The following is a 22,985-nucleotide window of genomic DNA, read 5'->3' on the forward strand; positions in this document are numbered from 1 at the left end:
TGCTGATGCCTCTTGCATGCTGGAAGGTTTTTTCTACTATTCCATGTCATTACAGATACTGTTTTTGTTTAAACTTTAAAAACCACATGGTCAGGCTAATAAAGGATAGTCATTTAGAGGCATGTTTGGACCTGGCTCATATCAAAATATGCTAAGGTAGTATTGAATAAAAAATTGTCTACTTAAATACTTATTAAATACAAGAATAACCTGCCAAACCGATGTAGTTCTTTGCATCTGAATTGTCTAAAGGCAGACTCAGATTAAAAGGCAAGGCCAAGTAGCTATAATTTTTAGTACAGCTGACATATTAAGAGTGAGTTCTAGAGTTGAGAATATGGAGTTAAACCTTAAAGATATTTCAAAGCTGGACAGTATCTTGGGCCTTTTCATAAGGGATAAGCCTTATATTAGAGCTTATTTGATAGGAGTTTTAATATGGGGATACTAAAGATGAATGGTTGACAAAAGATTAGTAAAATGAGTGCTAGATTATTAAGAGTGGCTACACAGGTTACTGTTCCCACATTCATACTTGTTTGCAGTTTCCATTTCCATCAGAAAGCTTCCAGTTCCTGAAGGTTATTTTAAATGACCTTTCCTTGCAAAATTTAAACAACTACCACATGATACTTCAATACCATTTCATGAAATTGGAGTCTAAACAGCAGAGAGAGCCCACAATGAAAGGTCTAGAGGTACGGGAAACCCTTGAATGGTTGGGATAGATAAGGAAATTGAGAAATGGTCTCTCTGGAGCCTACTGGAACCTTAGGCACTAAAGGAAGGGAAAGAATGCTTAGGTTCATCAGGTCTGACAGTGGTAAGATAAGTCTCCTTCTCAGACCCACAATCTTAGATGTTACAGTTGTCTTTTGGTTAGTGGCCAGTGAACCTGTGTGTTCAATCCTCCATTTTGGTTCCCAATGACCCTACTTCGAGCAGAGGTTAGTAACATCTAGTAGTTAGATGGGGTAGTGGTCACACCTTGTCTCTCCCTCCGTTGCTACATTATTCTAGTCCAAAAGACTATCATGACACTTAACTAGCTACATAAAGCACTTTGCTTAAATTAGAGGGTGGCAATAGTCTGGAAAACATGGGTAATTACGTTTTTAATAGCTCCAACACTCTTGATTACTTCTGGGATACACCAAAGACTCAGGTTTAGTTAGTTGAAATGAGACAGATCATCAGACACCCAGATGCTTGCACAGTGGAAATGCTGCAGTAACATGCTTGGACTATGCACTGCTAATAAGGGACTGCACACTAAATAGATATAATGGCATTGAGCATACCATGTATTACACTGTAATATCAATAAGCTGGTAGGTATATACACCCATGTTTCCAGGCTTTATGGCTACCCTAAGTATTCTGATACTTGTATTCTTCTCCAATGCTAGTTTGTTCAGATGACTTGAAGAGGTAGATTAACTTCACCCAGAATAACCAACTAAAAAGTTAAATACCTCAGCTTTTGTGTTGGAGGTGGGGAGTAGAAGGCAGGTCTGGATAGGTACTTCTGGTCTAATCTTCCCTTCTCAAGCCCTTTAGTAGAAGTTCTTAAACCGACAAGACGGTAAGTCCAAATTAAAGTATGGTCAAGTCTTCCCTCAGCTCAGACCTGCAGGGATAAGACTAAGAGATGCACTAATAACTATACTTAGGGCATGTGGGGTGCCTTAAGACAGCATCAGAGTTCAAAAATGGGAACAGCTCTTTACACAACTACATCCAGACATCTAGTAATACTGGACATAGTATAGCATACCTTTTCCTGAGCAGGTTGGAAAATCCTTGTCTACCTCTTCCCCACAAGCTCTTTCCTTATCCAGAAAGCCTGACAGCGATGCCTATTAAGTTAGTTGAACAGGGATGATAAATTTTAATCCTACTCCAGTATACAGTATTTGAACCTAAATTCATGCCCAGCTTCCTGACAGTGGATAATTTTAATAGTAGAAAATGACTTTTTACCTTGGCTTGTTCTGTCTAGTGGGATGACCCTCACTGAAAGTAGCAGCTAGGATATCTTCTGAGGTTTTGTCATACTTTGTTCTTTCAGGGTTGTTGTCAGCACTGGATCTTGTTGAAGTCAATCCTCAGTTGGCTGCTTCAGAGGAAGAGGCCAAGGCTACAGCTAGCCTGGCAGTGGATGTGATTGCTTCAAGTTTTGGGCAGACAAGGGAGGGAGGGCACATTGTCTATGACCAACTTCCAACTCCCAATTCACCAGATGAATCAGAAAGGGAAGAACGTGTGAGAATTTAGGAAATTTTGTGTGCTGACACGTTTGTCGCGAAGGACATTCCAGAATTATGAGGCATTTGAGACACTAAATGGTCTGGGTCAATACTGCCTTAATGAGAACACTTGCGCATTCTCACAATTGTTTGCTTTCCCTCTCCATTTTGGTGACCAATAATACTACTGTAAATTTGTGTGCTTTTTGGCAGTTCACAGGGTATTAATATGTTGGAATACTATGTAAATTTAAAGAAGTCATAAACAGCATTTATTACGTTGGTATATCATACTGGTCTCATTGCTGTTCCTTCACAGTTACGCGGTTTTCTGTCTCCCCTCTCACCTCCCACAGTCTGGCATCCTCGAACCATTACCTCACAGCAGCACTACGCTTCTTCCCCATCTCTAACACCATTCGTTCAGAGGGTCAAAGTTCTGGTCCACAAACCCTTCCCTCTAGGAAGTTCAATGCTTGTGAAAGAATTTGTAGTAAACCAGGCCCCCTAGGATGGCCAGCTCCAGTAAGATGACGATGGAAAGTAGCAGCTTATTGGTTGTCACTCTACAAAGAGAAGCAAAGTAGGGAACAGTCAGAAGTCTGGATGACCTTATTTCTTTCCATTCTTAATACTTAGGGGTTTGACCCTGTGGCCAAGGCTGGATACTGTGAGGCAGATTGAATTTTTTTTTTTTTCTAAATCCCATAGCCACTCAAGCAGTTCTTTAGCTGGTAAGTGACAACTTGAAAGCTTTTTTCAATTGTAACTTAAGGATAACCCCACACTGGCTCTAGAGATTACTTAAATATGAACAATGAGATTTTTATTTAATATGCATTTTTATAAATAGCTCCTCCTAGAAAAATGGGTTTTTTTTGTTTTTGTTTTTCCTTAAAGTAGGCTCCACACCCAACATGGAGCCCAAACTCACAAACCCCAAGATCAAGAGTTGCACGTTCTACCAACGGAGCCAGCCAGGTGCCCTGAAAAATCATTTTCTGAAATCAGGTTGAATCTTATTTCAAAAAAGAGAAATATAATACCACTAACTACTTTTCCTCCACCAACCCAAATGGATATCTTTATAAAGGCAGTATAAGAGCTTCAAAAATTTACTCTATGTTAACATAAAGAATCCAATCTCTGGTTCTCATGTTAACTCTAAATTGAAGGTTTCCTCTTGTTTGACAAGGCATTTACCATTGTTTAGGAAAATCTCACTCTCTTACTAGTTCCATGGTTCGGTATAGTTTTGTTTTGTGCATACTACCCACTTCAGGGTATTTTTTTTTTAAAGTCAACTTTTTGCTAATAGGACAGAACTCCCTGATAACGGGTTGACTCCCATGAAGGACAAGCAGAGCCAAAAGCAAGTACTAAGCAGTAGCAGTAAAAAGTTTTTTTCTAACCAAGTTTACACAAATATATTTCAAGGAATATGAAGCTCCATTATTCCCATGTGCTCTGAAAAATCTTAAGCTGGGATTCAAAGTGGACAAATTTCTCACTGCTCCAAGTCAGAGCAGCATATACTTTATTTGAGAGAGCACAGTGGGGGGGAGGAGCAGAGGGAGGGGGTGAAGCAGATTCCCTGCTCAGCAGGGAGCCTGATCCTGGGACCAAAGGCAGACGCTTAACCAACTGAGCCAGCCAGGCGCCCCAGAGCAGCATATACTTTTAACAAAGGATTTTGTCCCGGGATATTTAACTGGACAAGATAATACTTTATTCTTTCTTCTTTATCAGGACCTTTACAAGTCACTGTTTAATGTCTTAGTCACAAAATTTCTCTTAACTCTATTTTGAAAACTTACTTTCTGGACATTGAACGGAGAATCTTTCGACTTTTGCTCAAGTTTTCACTTGTGTTTACCAGCTGAGAAGAGAAAACAGCAATTATTCCCCCCTTCTAAAAGTACATACTGTAGAACTTGGAGGTTTCTAAACTGACAGTGGGCACTAAAGGGGGTGTGCTGAAAAACTCCCTCAAACCAATTTGAATGATGGCCTGAGTATATGCAGAAGAAACTGGGAAGGACAAGATACTTTAGTACTGGATAAGTAGGCTTAGGAATTATTATACCCCAAGGTTACCGTGGGGAACTCCTGGGACCAAACTAATCCTTCACCTTGGCTACTCAAAACAAAAAAAGGCCTCAAGTGTACTTTGCCAGTAACTGTGAGGCAACTTCAGATTTGAATTTCATCAGCCAAACTCCAAGGGAGCCTCTTGAGGTTTTGTTTTTGTAGGCTGGTGGATTACCACTTTTGGGATCTGGTTCTTTTTTTTTTTTTTTATCCCTCTAACAGACAAATGGAATTCTGAAAGGAATCCTTCTTTTAAAAGCTTTTTTAAAAATCATGTCCTTTTGATTGCCTGTTAATATCTAGATAGCTGGGGGATATTTCAACAGATGCCACCTGCCATCTGTTCCCATACCCCAGTGGCCATAAGTAAGTTGATCCCTCAGCTCATTTCTTGGCTTTTAAATTCAACCAATCTACCCGATGTGTTCAAAAGTCAAAAACCACACAGTCTGTAAGCAAGTTGCCTTCTCTACAGTTTACCTTGAATTCCGTGTTTGTGAATTTTTACTGAGGAGGGAAGGGCATCATTCTGATTTAAGAATGGAGAATTGCAGCTCTTAGGATATGAGGAAATCTTCTCCAGTCCCCACACGGAGGAAGTCATCCAAGTCTTGCCGACAGTATCTGTTCTTCAATTTGTATTTGCCTCATAATGTTAAGAATATAACATTCTATTGGCAAACTGTACTATTTTTAAAATTCCTATGCAGGTGTTTTCAGAGGCCTTGACATAGTTATCTGGCCTAAGTTATTTCCCATTTTCTTCCACAATGATCTAGCTTACCTTGGGTAACAACAGAGTTATATAGTCCAGGACTGAACCTCTAAATTGTCAGCAGTACTATTTTATGACATGTGGAAAATAGCCTTGGATCTAAAGGACAAAAAAACTAGGAATGTTTAAGTAGATGGTGCTTTCATAAGAACAGCATAATATCCTACTAGATGTATGAGAAAAATCTCAGGTTGGTAACCTAGAAATTGAAGAACAGAGTGGCTACAATCTTAGATTTGACAATCTTCCACAAATGCAGAAACTGGTTTCTTCAGTCTTTTTTTTTTTTTTTTTTGCCTCCAATAACCTCTAAATCCAAAGGGTAAAATTACTTTCAAGAGAAATCCCTCAGCCAAGGAAAGTGTAAGCATCTAAGAGGTCCTAACCCTGAATTCTGAACTGCCGTAGCTTCTGGCAGTGGCAAGGCATCAGGATATAAGGGGCCCACCTCCTTTCCCCTATCCGCTCAGACTTACCCTACTCTTAGTGCGCTCCAACTGGTCACGTTGTTCCCCCAGCTCTTCTATGATTTCTGAGCCAATCTGGTCAGTCTCTGTGGCAATCCGATGAGAACGCTCAATACTCTGGGTGGCCCGGTTCAGACTGTCCGTGCCTTGCAGAAGCAACACCCTTTGAGACTGTAGCTGGTTCTGATGGGAACCGGACAGCAAGGAAATGTTAGACATCTTCCATTATAAGTTCATTTGCCAGCACATGACTTGTGAACCTTCTGATGTAAGAAGGGATATTGCATGTACAGTAATTTTCATTACTTTTAAGACTTTAAAAGATACTAATCAACCATAAGAGTATCAGAATCCAATACAAGATCACATACCTCTCATGTCACTGCTTGTTATACTTATGTGAGGCAAAAAAAGAATTAAAAATATCAGAGCATTTCCCCTGTGTTTGTGATGAATTTGAACTGATTTCATGTGCTTTCTGGACTAACAACTTCTGAGGGGCAGTGGCCCAGAGTTGGGGTGCAGGAGCTACCCGAATATACGTACAGCCTATAACTGTTGACAGGACAACAAACCAACTAAACTCCACAGCCTAGAAATAGACTAATTCACTGAAGATTTCCACCTGACTGGTACTGAAGATTGAGGGACCATGAATAAGCTATTCATTTGCAGCACATACAGAAATCACTTAGAAGTTTGAAACACTATCACATTTTGGAAGACACTTATGTGGTTACAGTCTTGGAAACCCAAAAAAGAATTTCACCCCAGGTCAAACAAAACAAAACTCTGAAGTTGCCAGACTGGTGACTGCTCTCAGGGGCCAAGTAAGCTGCCCTAATTTCCCAAGTGCCCTAATTTTCTAAATCCCTGCCAAAGTTTTACTTCGCCTATAATCCCAAGCACAGAAGGCATGATGACAGAAGTAGCCTTTGTCAACCGGAATTAACCACTGACAAATGGGTACAGCTAAGTTCTTCGCTATTCAAAGCACTTACACACACACACTCAGAAAGGGTTGGTTCACAAGGCCTATTACTAAACAGGTGACCACTAGCACTAGATACCACCATCAAGAAACCAAAATATTGACTTTCCAGATAAGTAACAAGTCTTTTCATATATGGCATACAGACCAGTGGATGATGGAACCACTGAATGACACTGAAATAAACCCCAGTTACTTTAGCTTAAAAGAATAAGGCTTTTTTAAAATAAAAGATGGAGATTTTTAACTGATTAGACTGAAGAGCAGGAAAAGACAGTAAGATCATATAAATCAACCCCAGGTTTGGAACAATAATACCACTGAAGGTGGTATGTATATCTAAATTGTCCTTATAATTTCTGAACCTAGTAATTTTAAAGCAAATTATTGTTTGGCTTTATCTCCCCTTTTTGTTGTTGATTTTTGGTAACAAACGCCCAAAGTCACTTTATACCTCTCATCTTACTTTAACAAGCTCCACCTGACTGCCTTTTCCCAGTCTCTCTTCACAACTGAATTTTGAAAAGTTTCTATCATTCTCTCTAGTTTTGACATCAGCAATGTCAGGCCAGTATCATCTGCATGTCTTTTGAACCATAATCAGGATGCATCACAAAACAGGATTGTTTAACACTGCACTATTAGCCTTTCTACATACGTGCAGTCTGTACTTGTGGGCCCCATCCATTTCTCTCCCACACTGCCTGCTGGGCCACTTGCCAGGCCATTTCTACTTTGTACAGTAGAGTATAATCTCAAATGCAATACATTTAATCTTTGTGAACTTGTCCAGCTTCTCTAGACAGTTTGAGAATATAGATTTTCAATTCTGTCAGTCTAATTTTATAAATCAGAATACTGGAGTCTAGAAAGGCAGTCTGGCTGGCTTTCCATTACAACTGAGTAAGCCGTTTTTTAAAAACAAAAACAAAAACAATAAACAACTGAGTAAGCCGTGAGCTCCCTCCTGAAAGCATCCTGCCTTCTCTACTATGTCTCTGCTGTTGGACCATCTTGATATAAATGTAAAAAAAAGCTTGGGTTAATTTGTAACAATACTCTGGATAAATTAAAAACCTAACTGAATTTTTTGAGCATAAGTGAAAAACTGGATCAATGCGTCAAAATACAAAGTCCGGATATAGTAAGAATAGGTAACACTTGTACTCCCCTCCACTAAGTACCAAGCACTGTTTTATAAAAGATAAAAAGAAATCTAAGTAAGCATGGTTTGGAAAGATCTGCATTAAATACCCAAGAGGAGAAGGGGAGCTGGATACAGGAAACAGGTGGGAAGAACAAGGGTCTACTATGCACCGATAACATAAACTGTACCCTACAACATGGCTAATTTTTGTGCCACAGGCCCTTAAGGGGAAAAAAACAGCTGAAGCTTACCATATGCTCATTCTCTACAGCATATGAGCCATACTTCATGTCTCCTCGGCCCCCAGGTGTGGCTGTCAAAGGTGTGCTTCTCACTTCCCGATGGAGTTTGGCAAGGTCCTTCCGGTAGGTCCGAAGCTTAGACATCATAGGGTTACGGAAAGATAGAGGTGCATAACGTAGTTCCTCTTCCATCTCTGCCAGCTAGGAGGGCAGAAAGTAGTGAGTAGATGGGCTGGGTTTTTTTTCTCTCTCATCTGGGCATATGCCTAGTTTGGACTAATCAAACCACAGACAACTGCAAGTAAGTACTCAAGCATATGTTCCACGAAGGCAGGGATCACATGTGACATGTTGACCTCGTTTCTCTGAGTGCCTGGCACAGCGCCCAGCATGCAGAGAACAGGCATTCAAAAAGTATGTGACGAGTGAGTGAAAAAACTAACAAGCACCTTATTTCCTATTAAACATTTTTATATACATTATCCTATTTAATCCTCATTTAATCTTTCCTGTCCTCAATAAGGTAGGAGATACTACTTCTATTTCATATATAAGAATTGAAGAAATCTGCTCAAGATTCCACAAATCTTCAAATTCCCTTTTCAGTATAACAAATTTTTCGTTTGTCATGGTTCAAGTGCTATCATGAAGCACTTTGAAGTCTACTATACTAAAAATGATAGGGGTCTGGCAGCAAGGTTCTTCCTTCCTCTTCTTTCTGAAAATCAGTCATCTGTCTCCATGTCCTAGATAACCAGGGTCCAAACCAGATTTCCATTTTATTGGGTAAGTAAAATGTAATACCCAGACATGTTCACAAGAGGCCATGAATTATTTTCATCCGCCTGGGATGGCCAGAGTTGGACTGGTTAATTTTGCTAATGTCTTTGTAGAGGTCTTTTAAAACAGAAGGGAATGTGGCTACAACCACTTATGAGGTACATTTTTTGTGATTTAGTAAGTTTAAAAGAAGAATAACTGATATTAATGGCCAGCTTTTTATTTTTGAGAGAGAGAGAGAGAGAGGATGCGGGGGAAGGGCAGAGGGCGAGAGAGAATCCCAAGCAGGCTCCATGCCCAGCACGAGCCAACTGGGACTCGATCCCATGACCCTGAAATCATGACCTGAGCCGAAATCAAGAGTTGGGGACACCCAACTGACTAAGCCACCCAGGCACCCCGACAGCCAGCTTTTTAAATGGAATTTTATGTATTTTATTTATTTTTTAAAGATTTTATTTATTTGACACAGAGAGAGAGAGAGAGAGAGCACAAGTGGGGGAAGGGGCAGAGGGAGAAGCAGACTCCCCGCTGATCAGGGAGCCTGGCACAGGGCTCATTACAGGACCCTGAGATTACGACCTGAGCCAAAGGCTGACACTTAACTGCTTGAGCAACCCAGGTGCCCCAAATTTTATTTTTTTTTAAAGATTTATTTATTCATTTTAGAGAGCATGCATGGGGGGCGTGGGGGCAGAGGGAGAAAATCTTCAAACAGACTTCCCCCTGAGTGCGAGCCTGATGCAGCCCAATCCCATGACCCAGGAGATCATGAACCCAGCTAACACCAAGACTTGGATCTTAACCAACTGAGCCACCCAGGTGCCCCTAAATGAAATTTTAAAAGACCACCCAGGTAAAGGTTTGAGAATGCCCTTACTACTCATATCAGGAATGTATTATATCAAAGACTCATTTTAAGACAGTATCCAAGCTTTACCCATTTGTGTTTGTCAAACTCCCTCATCACTCACCCATCAATTGGCTTATTTAGTAAGAAATAATCAAAATCAAGATCAACAGACAGGAACAGTTAATCTGTGATCAGGTAATAAGCATTACTTCTGGAAAAGACTAACTCCAGGTAGAAGAAGTAAGGATTTGCTCCCTGTTCTCACCGTTTCATTTGCTTCCTGTTGCTTTTCATCAAAATCTCTGATCAGCTTCTTCTTCTCTTCTGGAAAAGATAGACAAGTTTCAAGTGCTCAGTCCTGTTTTCATATATTTGTAGAGGTCATTCCCTCTGCTTAGAATAAACTGCCCAACCTTCCCCTAATGGAGCTACTAGTACTTAATCGATTATCTCTAAAAAGTACTTTTTAAAGTTTTTTACTGTTTTTTGAGAGAGAGCTAGCACGCATACATGCCAGCTGGTGGGGGTGGGGAGGAGGACGGAGAGAGAGAGAGAATCTTAAACTGGCTCCACACCCAGCACAAGCACAACATGGGGTGGGGCTGGATCTCTCAATCCTGAGATCATGACCTGAGCTAAAATCAAGGAGTCGAATGCTTAACCGACTGAGCCACCCAGACACCCCTAAAAAGCATTTAGAAATGTACTGGAACTTGTTATCACAATGATGGGGGAGGGGAGAGGGTGGATATTATGAATGGCATTCAGTGCCCAGGGAACAAAAACACCCATGCTTGGGACACTCCTGCATGACAATTATCTGGCCCCAAAGGTCTAAGAAACACTACAGGTCTAACTAAGGTAATCACTGTCAATTGATTTTCCCCTAGAGGGATCAGGCATGCCTTCATCAACAAGAATGTTTAGCAATACTGATTCTTTTAAATCCCTGTCCCACTTTCACCTCCACTGTAAAACAGTTCTCTATATTAACCCTTATCCACTGCTTTTCTGCAAAACAAATTCAAAACTCACCTACTCTGCTTGCTGGGGAGAGTGCATGGTATGGTACATATTTCCTGGCCATACCCACTGGTGGTAATATGTAAAACGATGCAAATACCACTGACTCACAGTGAGAAAGTCATTCCCCTTTCAATTGTTTCAGTCCTTTGCATCTTGTCATTTTGTCTTTATATGCTTAACGAAATAGTAATGTCTTTAATACCTAAAAATAACTAATTTCTTTAAACAAAAATAGAACAGGCTGCAGCTGCCAAGCAGTAACATTTAACTAAAACAGCAATGTTTTGCCTTCACTGTATTTTTCTGATCATTTAGATAGGTTTGAAAGACTTTCCACAGAACAGATATACATACATACATACATATATGTATCATTCTATCCAAAAACAGTACACATTCAAGTGCACATGGAATATTCTCCAGGACAGATCACATATTAGGCCACAAAACAAATCTCAGTAAATTTTTAAAAATTGAAATTTTATCATGCATCTTTTCCGACACAATGGTACAAAACTAGAAATCAATCACAGAAAAAATTTGGAAAGAAGACATATATGGAGGCTAAATAACATGCTCCTAAACAATGAATGGGTCAACCAAGAAATCAAACAGTACATCAAAAAATACATGAAGACACAAGTGTTGGCGAGAATGTAGAGAAAAAGGAACCCTCAAGCACTGTTGGTGGGAATGCAAACTGGTGCAGCCACTGTGGAAAACAGTATGGAGGTTCCTTAAAAAGTTAAAAAGAGAACTACCCTACGACCCAGTAAATCAACTACTATTTGCCCAAAGAAAACAGAAACGCTGATTCGAAAAGATATATGCATCTCTATGTTTACTGCAGCATTATTTACACTAGCCAAGAAACATGGAAGCAATCCAAGTGTCCATCCCAGATGAATGGATAAGATATGTCACACTCACACACACACACACACACACACACACACACACACTGGCATATTACTCAGCCATAAAAAAATAATTAAATCTTTCCATTTGCAACAACGTGAACGGATCTAGAGGGTATATTAAGTGAAATAAGTCAGTTGGAGAAAAACTAATACCATATGATTTCACTCATATGTGGAATTTAAGAAACAAAAACAAACAGACAAAAAACAGATGCTTAAATATAAAGAACAAACTGTTCATGTCCAGAGGGGACGAAGAAGGGGGGGGATGGGGAAAACAGGTGAAGGGTTAAGATTAGATTACACTTATCATCATGAGCACTGAGTAATGTATAGAATTGCTGAATCACTATATTGTACACCTGAAGCTAATATAACACTGTATGTTGACTATACTGGAATTAAAAAAAAAATGCATGGAGACCAATGAAACACAATGGTCCAAAATTGTTGGGATGCAGCAAAAACTGTTCTAAGAGGGAAGTTTATAGCAATACAGGCCTACCTCAAGAAATTAGAAAACTCTCAGAGAAATAACCTAATGTTACACCTAAAGGAAACAGGGAAAGAACCAAGTCCAAAGCCAGTAGAAGGAAGGAAATAATAAAGATTAGCACAGAAATCAATAGAGGTAAGAACAAACCAAAACAAAACCCCCAAAACAACAGAGTGCCTTACACCTAAAGGAGCTAGGAAAAGAACAAGAAATAAAACCTAAAACCAGCAGAAGGAAGGAAATAATAAAGATTAGAGCAGAAATAAATGATATAGAAACAAAAACCAATAGAACAGATCAATGAAACCAGGAGCTGGTTCTTCGGAAAAAAAAAAAAATCAGTAAAACTGATAAACCTCTACCCAGACTTAACAAGAAAAAAAGAGAAAGGACTCAAAATCACAAATGAGAGAGGAGAAATAACAACCAACACCACAGGTATACAATTATGAGAATATTATGAAAAACTATATGCCAAAAAACTGGAAAGCCTAGAAGAAATGGATAAATTCCTAGAAACATATAAATTACCCAAATAAATAAATAAAATCTTTAAAAAAGGGGGGGGCACCTGGGTGGCTTAGTCGTTAAGCGTCTGCCTTCTGCTCAGGTCATGATCTCAGGGTCCTAGGATCGAGCCCCACATCGGGCTCCCTGCTCAGCGGGAAGCCTGCTTCTCCCTCTTCCACTCCCCCTGCTTGTGTTCCTGCTCTCGCTATCTCTCTGTCAAATAAATAAAATCTTAAAAAAAAAACAAAAACCAGAAACATATAAATTACCAAAACTGAAACAGGAAGAAATAAAAAATTTGAACAGACTGACTACCAGCAAAGAAACTGAATCAGTAATCAACAGAATCCCAACAAACAAAAGTCCAGGGCCAGACAGCTTCACAGGCAAATTCTAGCTAACATTTACAGAATAGATAATACCTATTCTTCTCAAACTATTCCAAAAAAATAGAAAAGGAAGGAAAACTTCTAAATCCATTCTAATCCAGCATTACCCTGATATCAAAATCAGATAAGGACACAACAACAACAACAACAACAACAAACTACAGGCCAATATTCCTGATGAACATAGATGTAAAAATTTTCAACAAAATACTAGCAAACCAAATCCAACAATACATTAATAAGTCATTTGCCACAATCAAGTGGGATTTATTCCAGGGATTCAAGGATGGTTCAATATTTGCAAATGAATCAACGTGATACATCACATCAATAAGAGGAAGAATAAAAAGCCATATGATCACCTTAGTAGATGCAGAAAAAGCATCTGACAAAGTACAACATCTGTTTATGATAAAAACTCTCAACAAAGAAAACAATTAAGTAACAGTAAAAATGGTACAAGGGAGTACTGGTATGATATCACCTGGTAAACATTTGTGTAAGAGGGAACCACCGGTGAGCAAAGGGGGTTAGATTTGGGACCTTTCCTTGGGATAAGCTTGGATAATAATTCTTCTTTTCTTTGGGACCTGACCTCCTTCTTTAGCTATAAAACAGGAGGCAGGTCATGCCTTCATATGTAACAAGCAAACATTAGCCCTACTTATGAACAGTTTGATTTCTAAAAATGTATGCGTCCAAATGAATACTCTCCCTGAAAATCTACATATAATCAATCTACTTATTACCAAAAAGTTACCACTGCTTAAATTGTTTTTTTGAGTTCATCTTTTGGGATTACTTTTACAATCTGGGAATATGGTCATTTTTTTTTTATTTTGGTAAAATTTATATAACATAAAATTTACCATTTTGACCATTTTTAAGTATACAGCTAAGTGTCAGTAAGTACATTCACATTGTTGTGCAACCATCAACACTACCCCATCTCCAGAACCTCACCACCAAAACTGAAACTCCATACCCAAAGAACACTAATTCTCCACTTCCTATTCCCCCAGACTCTGGTAACCACGATTTTACTCTCTGTATCTATGAATTTGATTAGTCTAGGTATCTCCTAGAAGAGGAATCATAAGATATTTGTCCTTTTGTGTCTGGCTTATTTCATTTAGCATAATGTCCTCAAGTTCATCCATGCTGTGTCATGTGTGCAGACATGGTCTTTTAAAGCTCTATTATTTTTCATTCATTGTGACTCCTAAATACAAGCTAGCACTTCATCAACTGAAAAAAGAGCAATTTTATTCAATGCCAAAGAAAACAGCTGAGTTGGGCTTATGGAGGGATGGCACATGGGTATTCAATATGCTGTCCTCAGATTTTCTTGGCTAATTTTCTTTACCCTGGTTTTCATCTTAAGCATTCGAATGCAATCCCATATAAGATCTAATACCAAGATAATGCTTTATATGGATTTCATTTTGTTAATCACAACAGTATCTATCATGTCAGTTGTCTGCTGTTTTTTAAGTGATCATGAGCCATTCTGGATGTGTACATTTTATATTCGCAACTGGAGATCAAGCTCCTCCAGAACAGGGAAATTTACTTTTTCTTTTACAAATCCCATAGCTTCTAGAACTCTAAACCTGGTAGGGTGTTCCTGAGACGTTACTACTGCCTGCAAGAGCAAATGACAATGCACCCTTTACTATACCTCCTTCATTGTCATGTGACATACCCTTAATACACACAAGACACTCCAAGTGAACTATTTCTCACTCCACACGGCTCACAAAACCGAGGTTTTGTTGTTTTAAATAGGAGAAAGTTCAGCCATGGCAAATGGTTTGCATCTTGACATCCATGATGTAACTAAAGTAAGCACAGAAGCAGCTGTCACTATCCCTGAGTAGTGTTTTCAGCTACCAGCAGTGAAATAATATCTGCAATCAAGAATGGCTACTTCCACAGAAAGGTATCCTATTACTCCATAATAAGCTGTCGCTGAGTGTCACCGCTCCTCTGAATAGGCACATCTCCACACTCAAACACACTCACTTTTTTTAAAAATTAATTTTGTTATGTTAGTCACCATACATTACATCATTAGTTTTTGATGTAGTGTTCCATGATTCATTGTTTTTGTATAACACCCAGTGCTCCATGCAATACATGCCCTCCTTAATACCCATCACCAGGCTAACCCATCGCCCCACCCCCCAAACACACTCACTTCTGATCCAAGAAATATTCTACATATAAGTGCATTCCTTCCTAGCTCTGATTTTTCTACAACTGTTAGTCATAAAGTTTTCTTCTTTATTCTTCGTTAAAGATAGGAAAATCTGCATTTTTAAGAGGCTAACTCTAGAATGATTCAAAGAATGTGGTTACATAAATAAGTGTAGGGGGCAAAGAGCGGCTCACAGAATCTTGATCCTTTCACTAATTTCTCTCCATGATTCTGTTACTCTCAGTCTTTTTGAAATTGGGATACTCCACTCTCTACCCAATTTCATTAAGGCAGACCTTCTCTTAGGAGTGTTCTACAGCTTGTGTACTTTTAAAAGAAATATGCTCCCTTTGAAAACAATTTTAAGAATTTCACCACATTGAGATCCTTTATGGAATCCTAAGGTTAAGAAAAAAAAAGCCTCTGAAATTCTCCCTTCTGATGATGAAGCCAGGGAGGAAGATATTTAAAGGTTCAAAAGAGGTTGAACTCTACCCAACCGAGAGGTATCAGTAGGTGCTTCTTTATACTTAGTTTCAGAACTGTGAAACCGACAAATGTTAAAGTGGAATTGGATCTCAGAGATCATCTAATCTAACCTCATTTTACAGTTGAGGAAACTAGAGCCTGGAGAAACTGCCTTTCCCAAGGTCAGAGGAGGAGCAAATGTGTGGTGACACTAGTTCTAGAATGCAAATCTCCTGACTCCCAATCCAAGGCTTCTGTACATTATAGCATTGAGGGGCATTTTTCTGCTACCAGGGAATAGCCTTCAGCAACAGGTAAAACCTGTTCAGACCTTTTAATTTTTTAGAGAGTCAGAGTTAACACCACAGTTAACTACAAAACTGCAGGACCTTATACTGAGTAGAATGGGCACCAAAAACAAGAGTGAGCCATTTCAAACACTATCCCCCATCCCACATGCCTTCCCAAACTAGTCACATGGAAGTGACTCACTCTGAGACTGACCAACGGGTAAACTGGGTGGATGGTGGCATCATGAAAGAGTCAGCTCTGAAATAGCTAGAGAAAGCCTACCTTAATGTTTAACTAAGGTGGCAGCCTCTCTTCTTCATGGATGGTTTGATTTATCAACCCAAGAACGACTAACCTTGACCCATTAGAGTGGTGGAAAGAACTTCAGTTTCACCAGGATCATATGGTTAATTTGCTTTTGGTGCCCCACTGTGGCATTTCTAGGACCTACATCCTCTATTTGTAGACCACAATAGTTCACCTGATCTCATACTATATAAGAAGGTAAAAGCACAGGCATACCCTGGAAATACTGCAGGTTTGGTTCCAGACCACCACAGTGAGTGACACAATAAAGCAAGTCAAATGAATATTTTTGGTTTCTCCATGCATATAAAAGTTATGTTTACACTATACTGTACTCTATTGTGTGATAGCATTATGTCTAAAAAAATGTACAAACCTTAATTTAAAAATATTTTACAGCTGAAAAATGCTAATTATCATCTGAAGTTTCAGTGAGTCATAATCTTCATTGGTAGAGGGTCTTGTCTTGATGTTGATGGCTGCTGACTGATCAGGGTGGTGGCTGCTGAAGGTTAGGGTGCTGTGGCAATTTCTTAAAATAAGACAACAATGAAATTTGCTGCACTTATGGACTCTTCCTTTCACAATTTCTCAGTAGCATGTGAAGCTGTTTGATAGCATTTCACCCACAGAATTTCTTTCAAAACTGGAGTCAATCTTCTCATGTCCTGCACTGCTTTATCAACTAAGTTTATGTAATATCCTAAATCCTTTGCTGTCATTTCAACAATCTTCCCAGCATCTTCACCAGAAGATTTCATCTCAAGAAACCACTTTCTTTGCTCATCCATAAGCAGCAGCTCCACATCAGTTAAAATTTTATCACGAGATCGCAGCAATTCAGTCCCATCTTCAGGCTCCACTTCTAATTCCAGTTCTCTTGCTATTTCCATCATATTTGCAGTTACGTCCTTCACTGAAGTCTCAAACCCCTCAAAGTCATTCATGAGGGTTAAAATCAACTTCTTCAAAAGTCCCATGAAAGTTGGTATTTTTACCTCTTCCTTTGAATCATGAATGTTCTTAATGGCATCAAGAATGGTGAATCCTTTCCAGAAGGTTTTCAATTTACTATGCTCAGATCTGTCAAAGGAATCATTATCTATGGCAGCTACAGACTTAATGGAATGTATTTATTTTTTTAAAAAAAGATTTTGAGAGAGAGAGAGAGAGAGAGAGAGAGAGCACGCATGGGGGAGGGGCAGAGGGAGAACAGAGATTTTTTAAAAAATTTATTTATTTTTATTTAAATTCAATCTGGGTGGCTCAGTTGGTTAAGCATCTGTCAGTCAGCTCAGGTCATGATCCCAGGGTCCTGGGACTGAGTCCCGCATTGGGCTCCCTGCTCAGCAGGGAGCCTGCTTCTCCCTCTGCCTCTTCCCTCTGCTTGTGCTCTCTCTCTCTCTCTCAAATAAATAAAATCTTTAAATTCAATTAACATATAATGTATTACTGGTTTCAGAGGGAGAGGTCAGTGATGCATGTCTTATATAACACCCAGTGCTCATTACATCACGTGCCCTCCTTAATGTCCATCATCCAGTTACCGCATCCCCCCATCCCTCTCCCCTCCAGCAACCCTCAGTTTGTTTCCTATGCTTAAGTGTCTGAGAAGAGAGAGAATTTTAAGCAGACTCTGCGCTGAGTGCAGAGACTGACACAGGGCTCGATCCCACAACCCTGCGATCACAACCTGAGCCAAAACCAAGAGTCAGACACTTAACTGACTGTGCCATCCAGGCACCCCTGTACCTCTTAAATAATAAGACTTGAAAATCAAAGTTACTTCTTGATCCATGGGGCTGCAGAATGGATGTTGTATTAGCAGGCATGCAAACAACATTAATCTCATCATACTTCTCCATCAGAGAGCTCCTGGGTGACCACGTACCCTATCAATGAGCAGTAATATTTTGAAGAGTCCATTTTTCTGAGCAGCAGGTCTCAACAGTGGGTTTAAAATATTCAGTAAACCATGCTGTAGACAGATGTGCTGTCACCTAGGCTTTGCTGTCCCATTTATAGAGCACAGGCAGAATAGATTTAGCATAATTCTTAAAGGCCCTAGGATTTCTGGAATGGTCCATGAGCATTGGCTTCAACTTAAAGTCACCATCTACATTAGCCCTTAACAAGGCAGTCAGCCTGTCCTTTGAGGCTTTGAAGCCAGGCATTGACTTCTCCTCTCTAGCTATGAAAATCCTAGATGGGTATTTTGTCTACATTGAAAATCTGTTGTTTAGTGCAGCCACCTTCATTAATTATCTTAGCTAGATCTTCTGGATAACTTGCTGTAGCTTTTACATCAGCACTTGGGGACTTTACCATGCACTTTGATGTTATGGAGACGGCTTCTCTCCTTAAACCACATGAACCAACCCTGCTAGTTTCAGACTTTTCTTCTGCAGCTTCTTCACCTGTCTCAGCCTTCACAGAACTGAAGAGTTAGGGCCTTGCTCTGGATTAGGCTTTGGCTTAAGATAAGGTTGTGGCTAGTCTGATCTTCTATTCAGATCACTAAAACTTTCTCCACATCAGCAATAAAGCTGTTTTGCTTATCATTTGTGTGTTCACAGGAGCAGCACTTTTAATTTCCTTCAAAGCCCTTCCCTGCATTCCCACTTGGTTAACTCTCTGGTCAAAGAGGCCTAAGTTTTTGGCCTATCTCAGCTTTCAATATGGCTTCCTCACTAAGCTTGATCATTTTGAGCTTTTGATTTAAAGTGAGATATGTGCAACTCTTCCTTTCATTTGAACACTAAGAGGCCAATGTAGGGTTATTAATTGGCCTAATTTAAGTTTGAAGTATTATGAGAATGTGAGAGACATGAAGTGACCAAGTGCTGTTGGAATAATTGTGCTAAGAAATTTGCTCAACACAGGGTTGTCAGGCAGTATTCTAAGGGCTTTACATATATTAATTTAATCCTCACAAAACCCCTATGAAATAAATACTATGATTTACCCTCATTTCGCAGAGAGAAACTAGTTAGGCTGAAGTAAGTTGTCCAAGATCACATAGCTACTAAGAGATGGATCCAGGATTTGAACCCAGGCAGTCTGTTTCTAGAATCCTTGCTGTTAAATATTATAGTATATATTGCCTCTCAATTCACATAATATCTTCTTCATAAATGGTATTTTTAATGGCAAGAGAAGAAATACTTTGTCAGGCTAGACTGGATATACATTATGCTCTCTATTCTATAAGCACCCTAATGCTTTCAAATAAGCCTGTTTCTTTTATATTTCTTATTTAAGTTTATCATCCACTCAAATGACCAAGTGAGAAAATGCAGACACCCTTGAATCTTTCTCTCTTACTCCCCATGTCCAATTAGTCTGGTTAATTTCTGCCTCAGAAATTGGATTTAGGACTCTCTACATTCCCATGTTACCCAGACAATTGCCACAAAGGCTCCTAACATGGTCCACTGTATCCAGAGTCTTATGCCTCTCCTTCATCCTCTATTCAGCCACCAGCATTCTCCTTGTAAAATAAAATCTGACCATATTAGTTAGCTGCTTAAAATTCTTATACTGATTCTTCATATCAAGCCCAAATGTCTTTTTTTTTCATATAGGTACTTTGTTTATCCAGAACAATGATCACAACTATATACAGAAAGATACTTGGGTAATTATTTGCTTTTGACCTATAGTAAATAGTCAGTGAATATTTGATGAATGGAAGTTAAACAAATATTTGCTTTAAGTTTTCTCTTCTGCACTGTACATTTCATAGGAGCAAAGATGTCTGTGCCTTTGACTACTGTATTTCTGCGCTTAGCTCAGGGAATGCTGCATAATAGGTGCTCGATAAATATTTGACAGAATAATAAAACTTTTTGTTGAGTACTTTTTATATGTCAAGTACTTTGTGAGAAGCCCAAATGTCTTAATGAGCTATACAGGTCCCTTCACAATCTGGCTGTGTCTCACTTTGCTCATCTAGTATTATCCTCCCACACACACCCTAAGCTCCAGTCATGGTTGTGAGTATTCAACTTTCTATTCTGTTGTTCCTTCTTCCCATTTCCCCTCTGTCTGGCAAACTCTCACCAAACCCCTGATACTCAATTCTCCTTTCTGCAAAACTTCCTTCCCCTAACACCCAAGTAAGCCTTTTCTTTATGGTCTCAAAACTATCTTAGGACCAATCACAAACTTTATTGTAAATTTGGTCCCATTTAAGGCAAGAACTCTTGAAACTCCTCAGGGCCCAGGACAGTGACTGATACATAATAATTCTTAAATATTTATTAAAAACTGATTGGTTCAATTACAGAGCATAAGCTAAATGCAAGAGCTGTGTTATGTACATTACTCAGAACCTAATAATTCATGATGGAAATTAAAATTCTGGAAAATGTATGAAGTAATCTCAGAATTAGAAAGAAAGGATTCAGAGATGAGGCACTATGTTTGCTCAGCTAAATTCAATTTATTCAACAAATATTTATTGAACAGTATGAACAAAGTAGTGAGCAGAGATTGAAAGCTGTTGAAATTCTTATTGTAACCTATGGCTATGTGTACACTGTATTTACCTACCCATTAAACAACAAAGTCTGTTTCCAGCAACCTGTATTAAGAGTATTTTGCGCTTGGGTAGATATTCATACCTCATTGCAGCAATAAGAAGGTCAGGTAGGTGATAAAAGTGAACATAACTCAGTTTTCTATTTTTCAAAATGGAGTACCCTCTTGCACTATTTACTCTTCCAGAAATGAACACTGCAAAATTTAATTCAGCAACAAGCTGAAAAAATAGTCTATTTTTCAACCATGTAAATCCGATCCCATCACTCTCTTGCTCAATACCCTGTTAAGTGGGGCGCCTGGGTGGCTCAGATGGTTAAGTGTCTGCCTTTGGCTCAGGTAGGTCATGATCCCAGGGTTCTGGGATCCAACCCCACGTCGGGCTCCCGGATCAGGAGGGAGTCCGCTTCTCCCTCTCCCTCTCTCCCTGCTCATGCTCTCTCTCTGTATTTCTCTGTATCAAATGAATAAATTAAAAAAAAAATTAAAACCCTGTTAAGTGCATCCCATCACATTTAGAAAAAAGTGCGAATCTTTCACTAGGGTCTATAAGTCCACACGTGATCTGGCCCTGCCTACCTCTTTGTAGCCTCATCTGCTACCATTGTCTCCTTTGCTCATTTCACATTGGCCTTCTTGCTCTTTCCAGAACCTACCAAGCTCATACCTGCTTAAGGACCTTTGCAATGCTATTCTGTCCTCCTCAGACTCACTTCTCCCAAATTTTCACATGGTTTACTATCTTAATTCATCCAAGTCTTTGCTCAAATGCCACCTTCTCAAAGAAGCCTTTCACAGCCACCCTATTTAATATTAGAGTCCTCCCTTGCATTCCTTTGCCCTGCATTACTTTCCTCTTAATATTTATATATCATCATCAACCCACTAGAACAAGGATTTGTAAGTCTCCTCACTGCAATAATTTGCAATATTACCAGCACTTAGGTCAGTGCCTGGCACACAGCAGTCTCTCTCAATATGTTTAACATTCTCTGGCATTCTCATCAGAGTCATTCAACTCACATGACCAGGAAACTCTCGGAGCAAACACTCAAGCTCTGACCCTTAAGTAAAAACAACAAAACAAAGTCTTATCAGCCTTGACATCAAGATCTATTTGTTCTGAGTGGCAAAGAACCTGACAGGTCTTCCTAGAGATTTAACTGGAAAACTAACTCCTCCAGGCAAAGCTTGCAGCAACCTGAATTTTGAAATCAAGGGACAGGAAACAGTCTAAGCATAAAAAAGTTCACAAGAGGACCACACCTGAACTCACAATCCTGATTTTAAAGACCACCCCCTCCCCAAACCTGGTAATTTACCAATCCCAAAGTTGTTTTTCCTTTGGCTTCTTAGCCCTTTTGGTGCTACAAATCCTTTGCCAGTCTGGTAAGAACTATGGACTTCTCTTGAGAATGCTTTTAAATGCATAAAACAAAATATACAGACAGTTATGAAAGAAACCAATTTTACTGAAATATAGGGCCTCAGATTTAAGGTCTCCTATGCTCTTCTTGCCACGGTGAAAATGAGACAAGAAATTTTTGACGGCTACAGTAGGATCTAGAGGGAGAATCCCTAGGAGACAACACTCAGAGGTTCATCCCAGAGCACCCTCAAGTGGCAGCAGGGAAATCTGGAGCGCCGAGACCCACCCAACCCTAGGGGGCGTGTCTGAGAACATGCATCGGAGGGGAAGAGGGACCCGGTTCAGGAGAAGGGTGGGGGGTTCTTATTCCCTAGGCACGCGCGGGGCCGAGTTCCCCATGGCTCGTCCCGCCCTCGCCTCACCTGTCCCTGCCATCCCCAGGAGCCGCTCCGGCACCCCTCGCAGGTCTTCATGGAGGCCGCGGAAGATCTCGTGAAGTTTCTCGAAATGCTCTGAGGACATGGCAGAGGTGGCCATGGCGCAGGCCGTGCTCCAGCAGCGGCCACCGAGGTCTGAGGCACCGGTGCCGCTCCTATCCCGGCGGTCAGCCGCCCAGCCCCGCAGACATCACGGCGACCGCCGCCACCACCACCCGGGACGAGGCGCTTCCGGGGCCGCGGCGGGGTCCTCCCGAGCCAGAACGCCCACCCCCTTCATTCCGTCACTGAGGGAGCGCCGGGCGCGGAAGCCTGACGGAAAGTCGGGTGGGCTGCCCGCCCGGGCGATTCCTGAAAGGGTGGCAGCACGCCGGACGAGCGGCAGTCCTGGAGCCCCGGAAATACCCGGTCCAGGGTTGGAGAGAGAGCCACAGCG

General features: G+C 40.1%; 2 protein-coding genes across 2 annotated transcripts in view; one reads left to right on the forward strand and one right to left on the reverse strand.

Annotated features, from left to right (window-relative positions):
* The window catches only part of ARG2 (arginase 2), a 34,810-nt gene extending 32,365 nt beyond the window's left edge, over positions 1-2,445 (forward strand). The window contains exon 8 of the mRNA XM_032405385.1: positions 2,072-2,445. Coding sequence (XP_032261276.1) covers positions 2,072-2,277 — 206 coding nt within the window. The 3' untranslated portion in view covers positions 2,278-2,445. The remainder of the gene's footprint in view (positions 1-2,071) is intronic.
* VTI1B (vesicle transport through interaction with t-SNAREs 1B) lies at positions 1-22,831 on the reverse strand. Its single transcript, XM_032405386.1, has 6 exons — positions 22,535-22,831; positions 9,861-9,919; positions 7,972-8,163; positions 5,592-5,765; positions 4,067-4,128; positions 1-2,815 (listed from the first exon to the last, which is right to left on the reverse strand). The coding sequence occupies exons 1-6, from the start codon at positions 22,647-22,649 to the stop codon at positions 2,719-2,721; spliced, it is 699 nt and encodes a 232-aa protein (XP_032261277.1). The 5' UTR covers positions 22,650-22,831; the 3' UTR covers positions 1-2,718.
* Between the last annotated feature and the right edge of the window lie 154 nt (positions 22,832-22,985).

Source organism: Phoca vitulina, unplaced genomic scaffold (assembly GCF_004348235.1).
Source record: "Phoca vitulina isolate PV1807 unplaced genomic scaffold, GSC_HSeal_1.0 scaffold7, whole genome shotgun sequence".
In the NCBI taxonomy this organism is placed as follows: domain Eukaryota; kingdom Metazoa; phylum Chordata; class Mammalia; order Carnivora; family Phocidae; genus Phoca; species Phoca vitulina.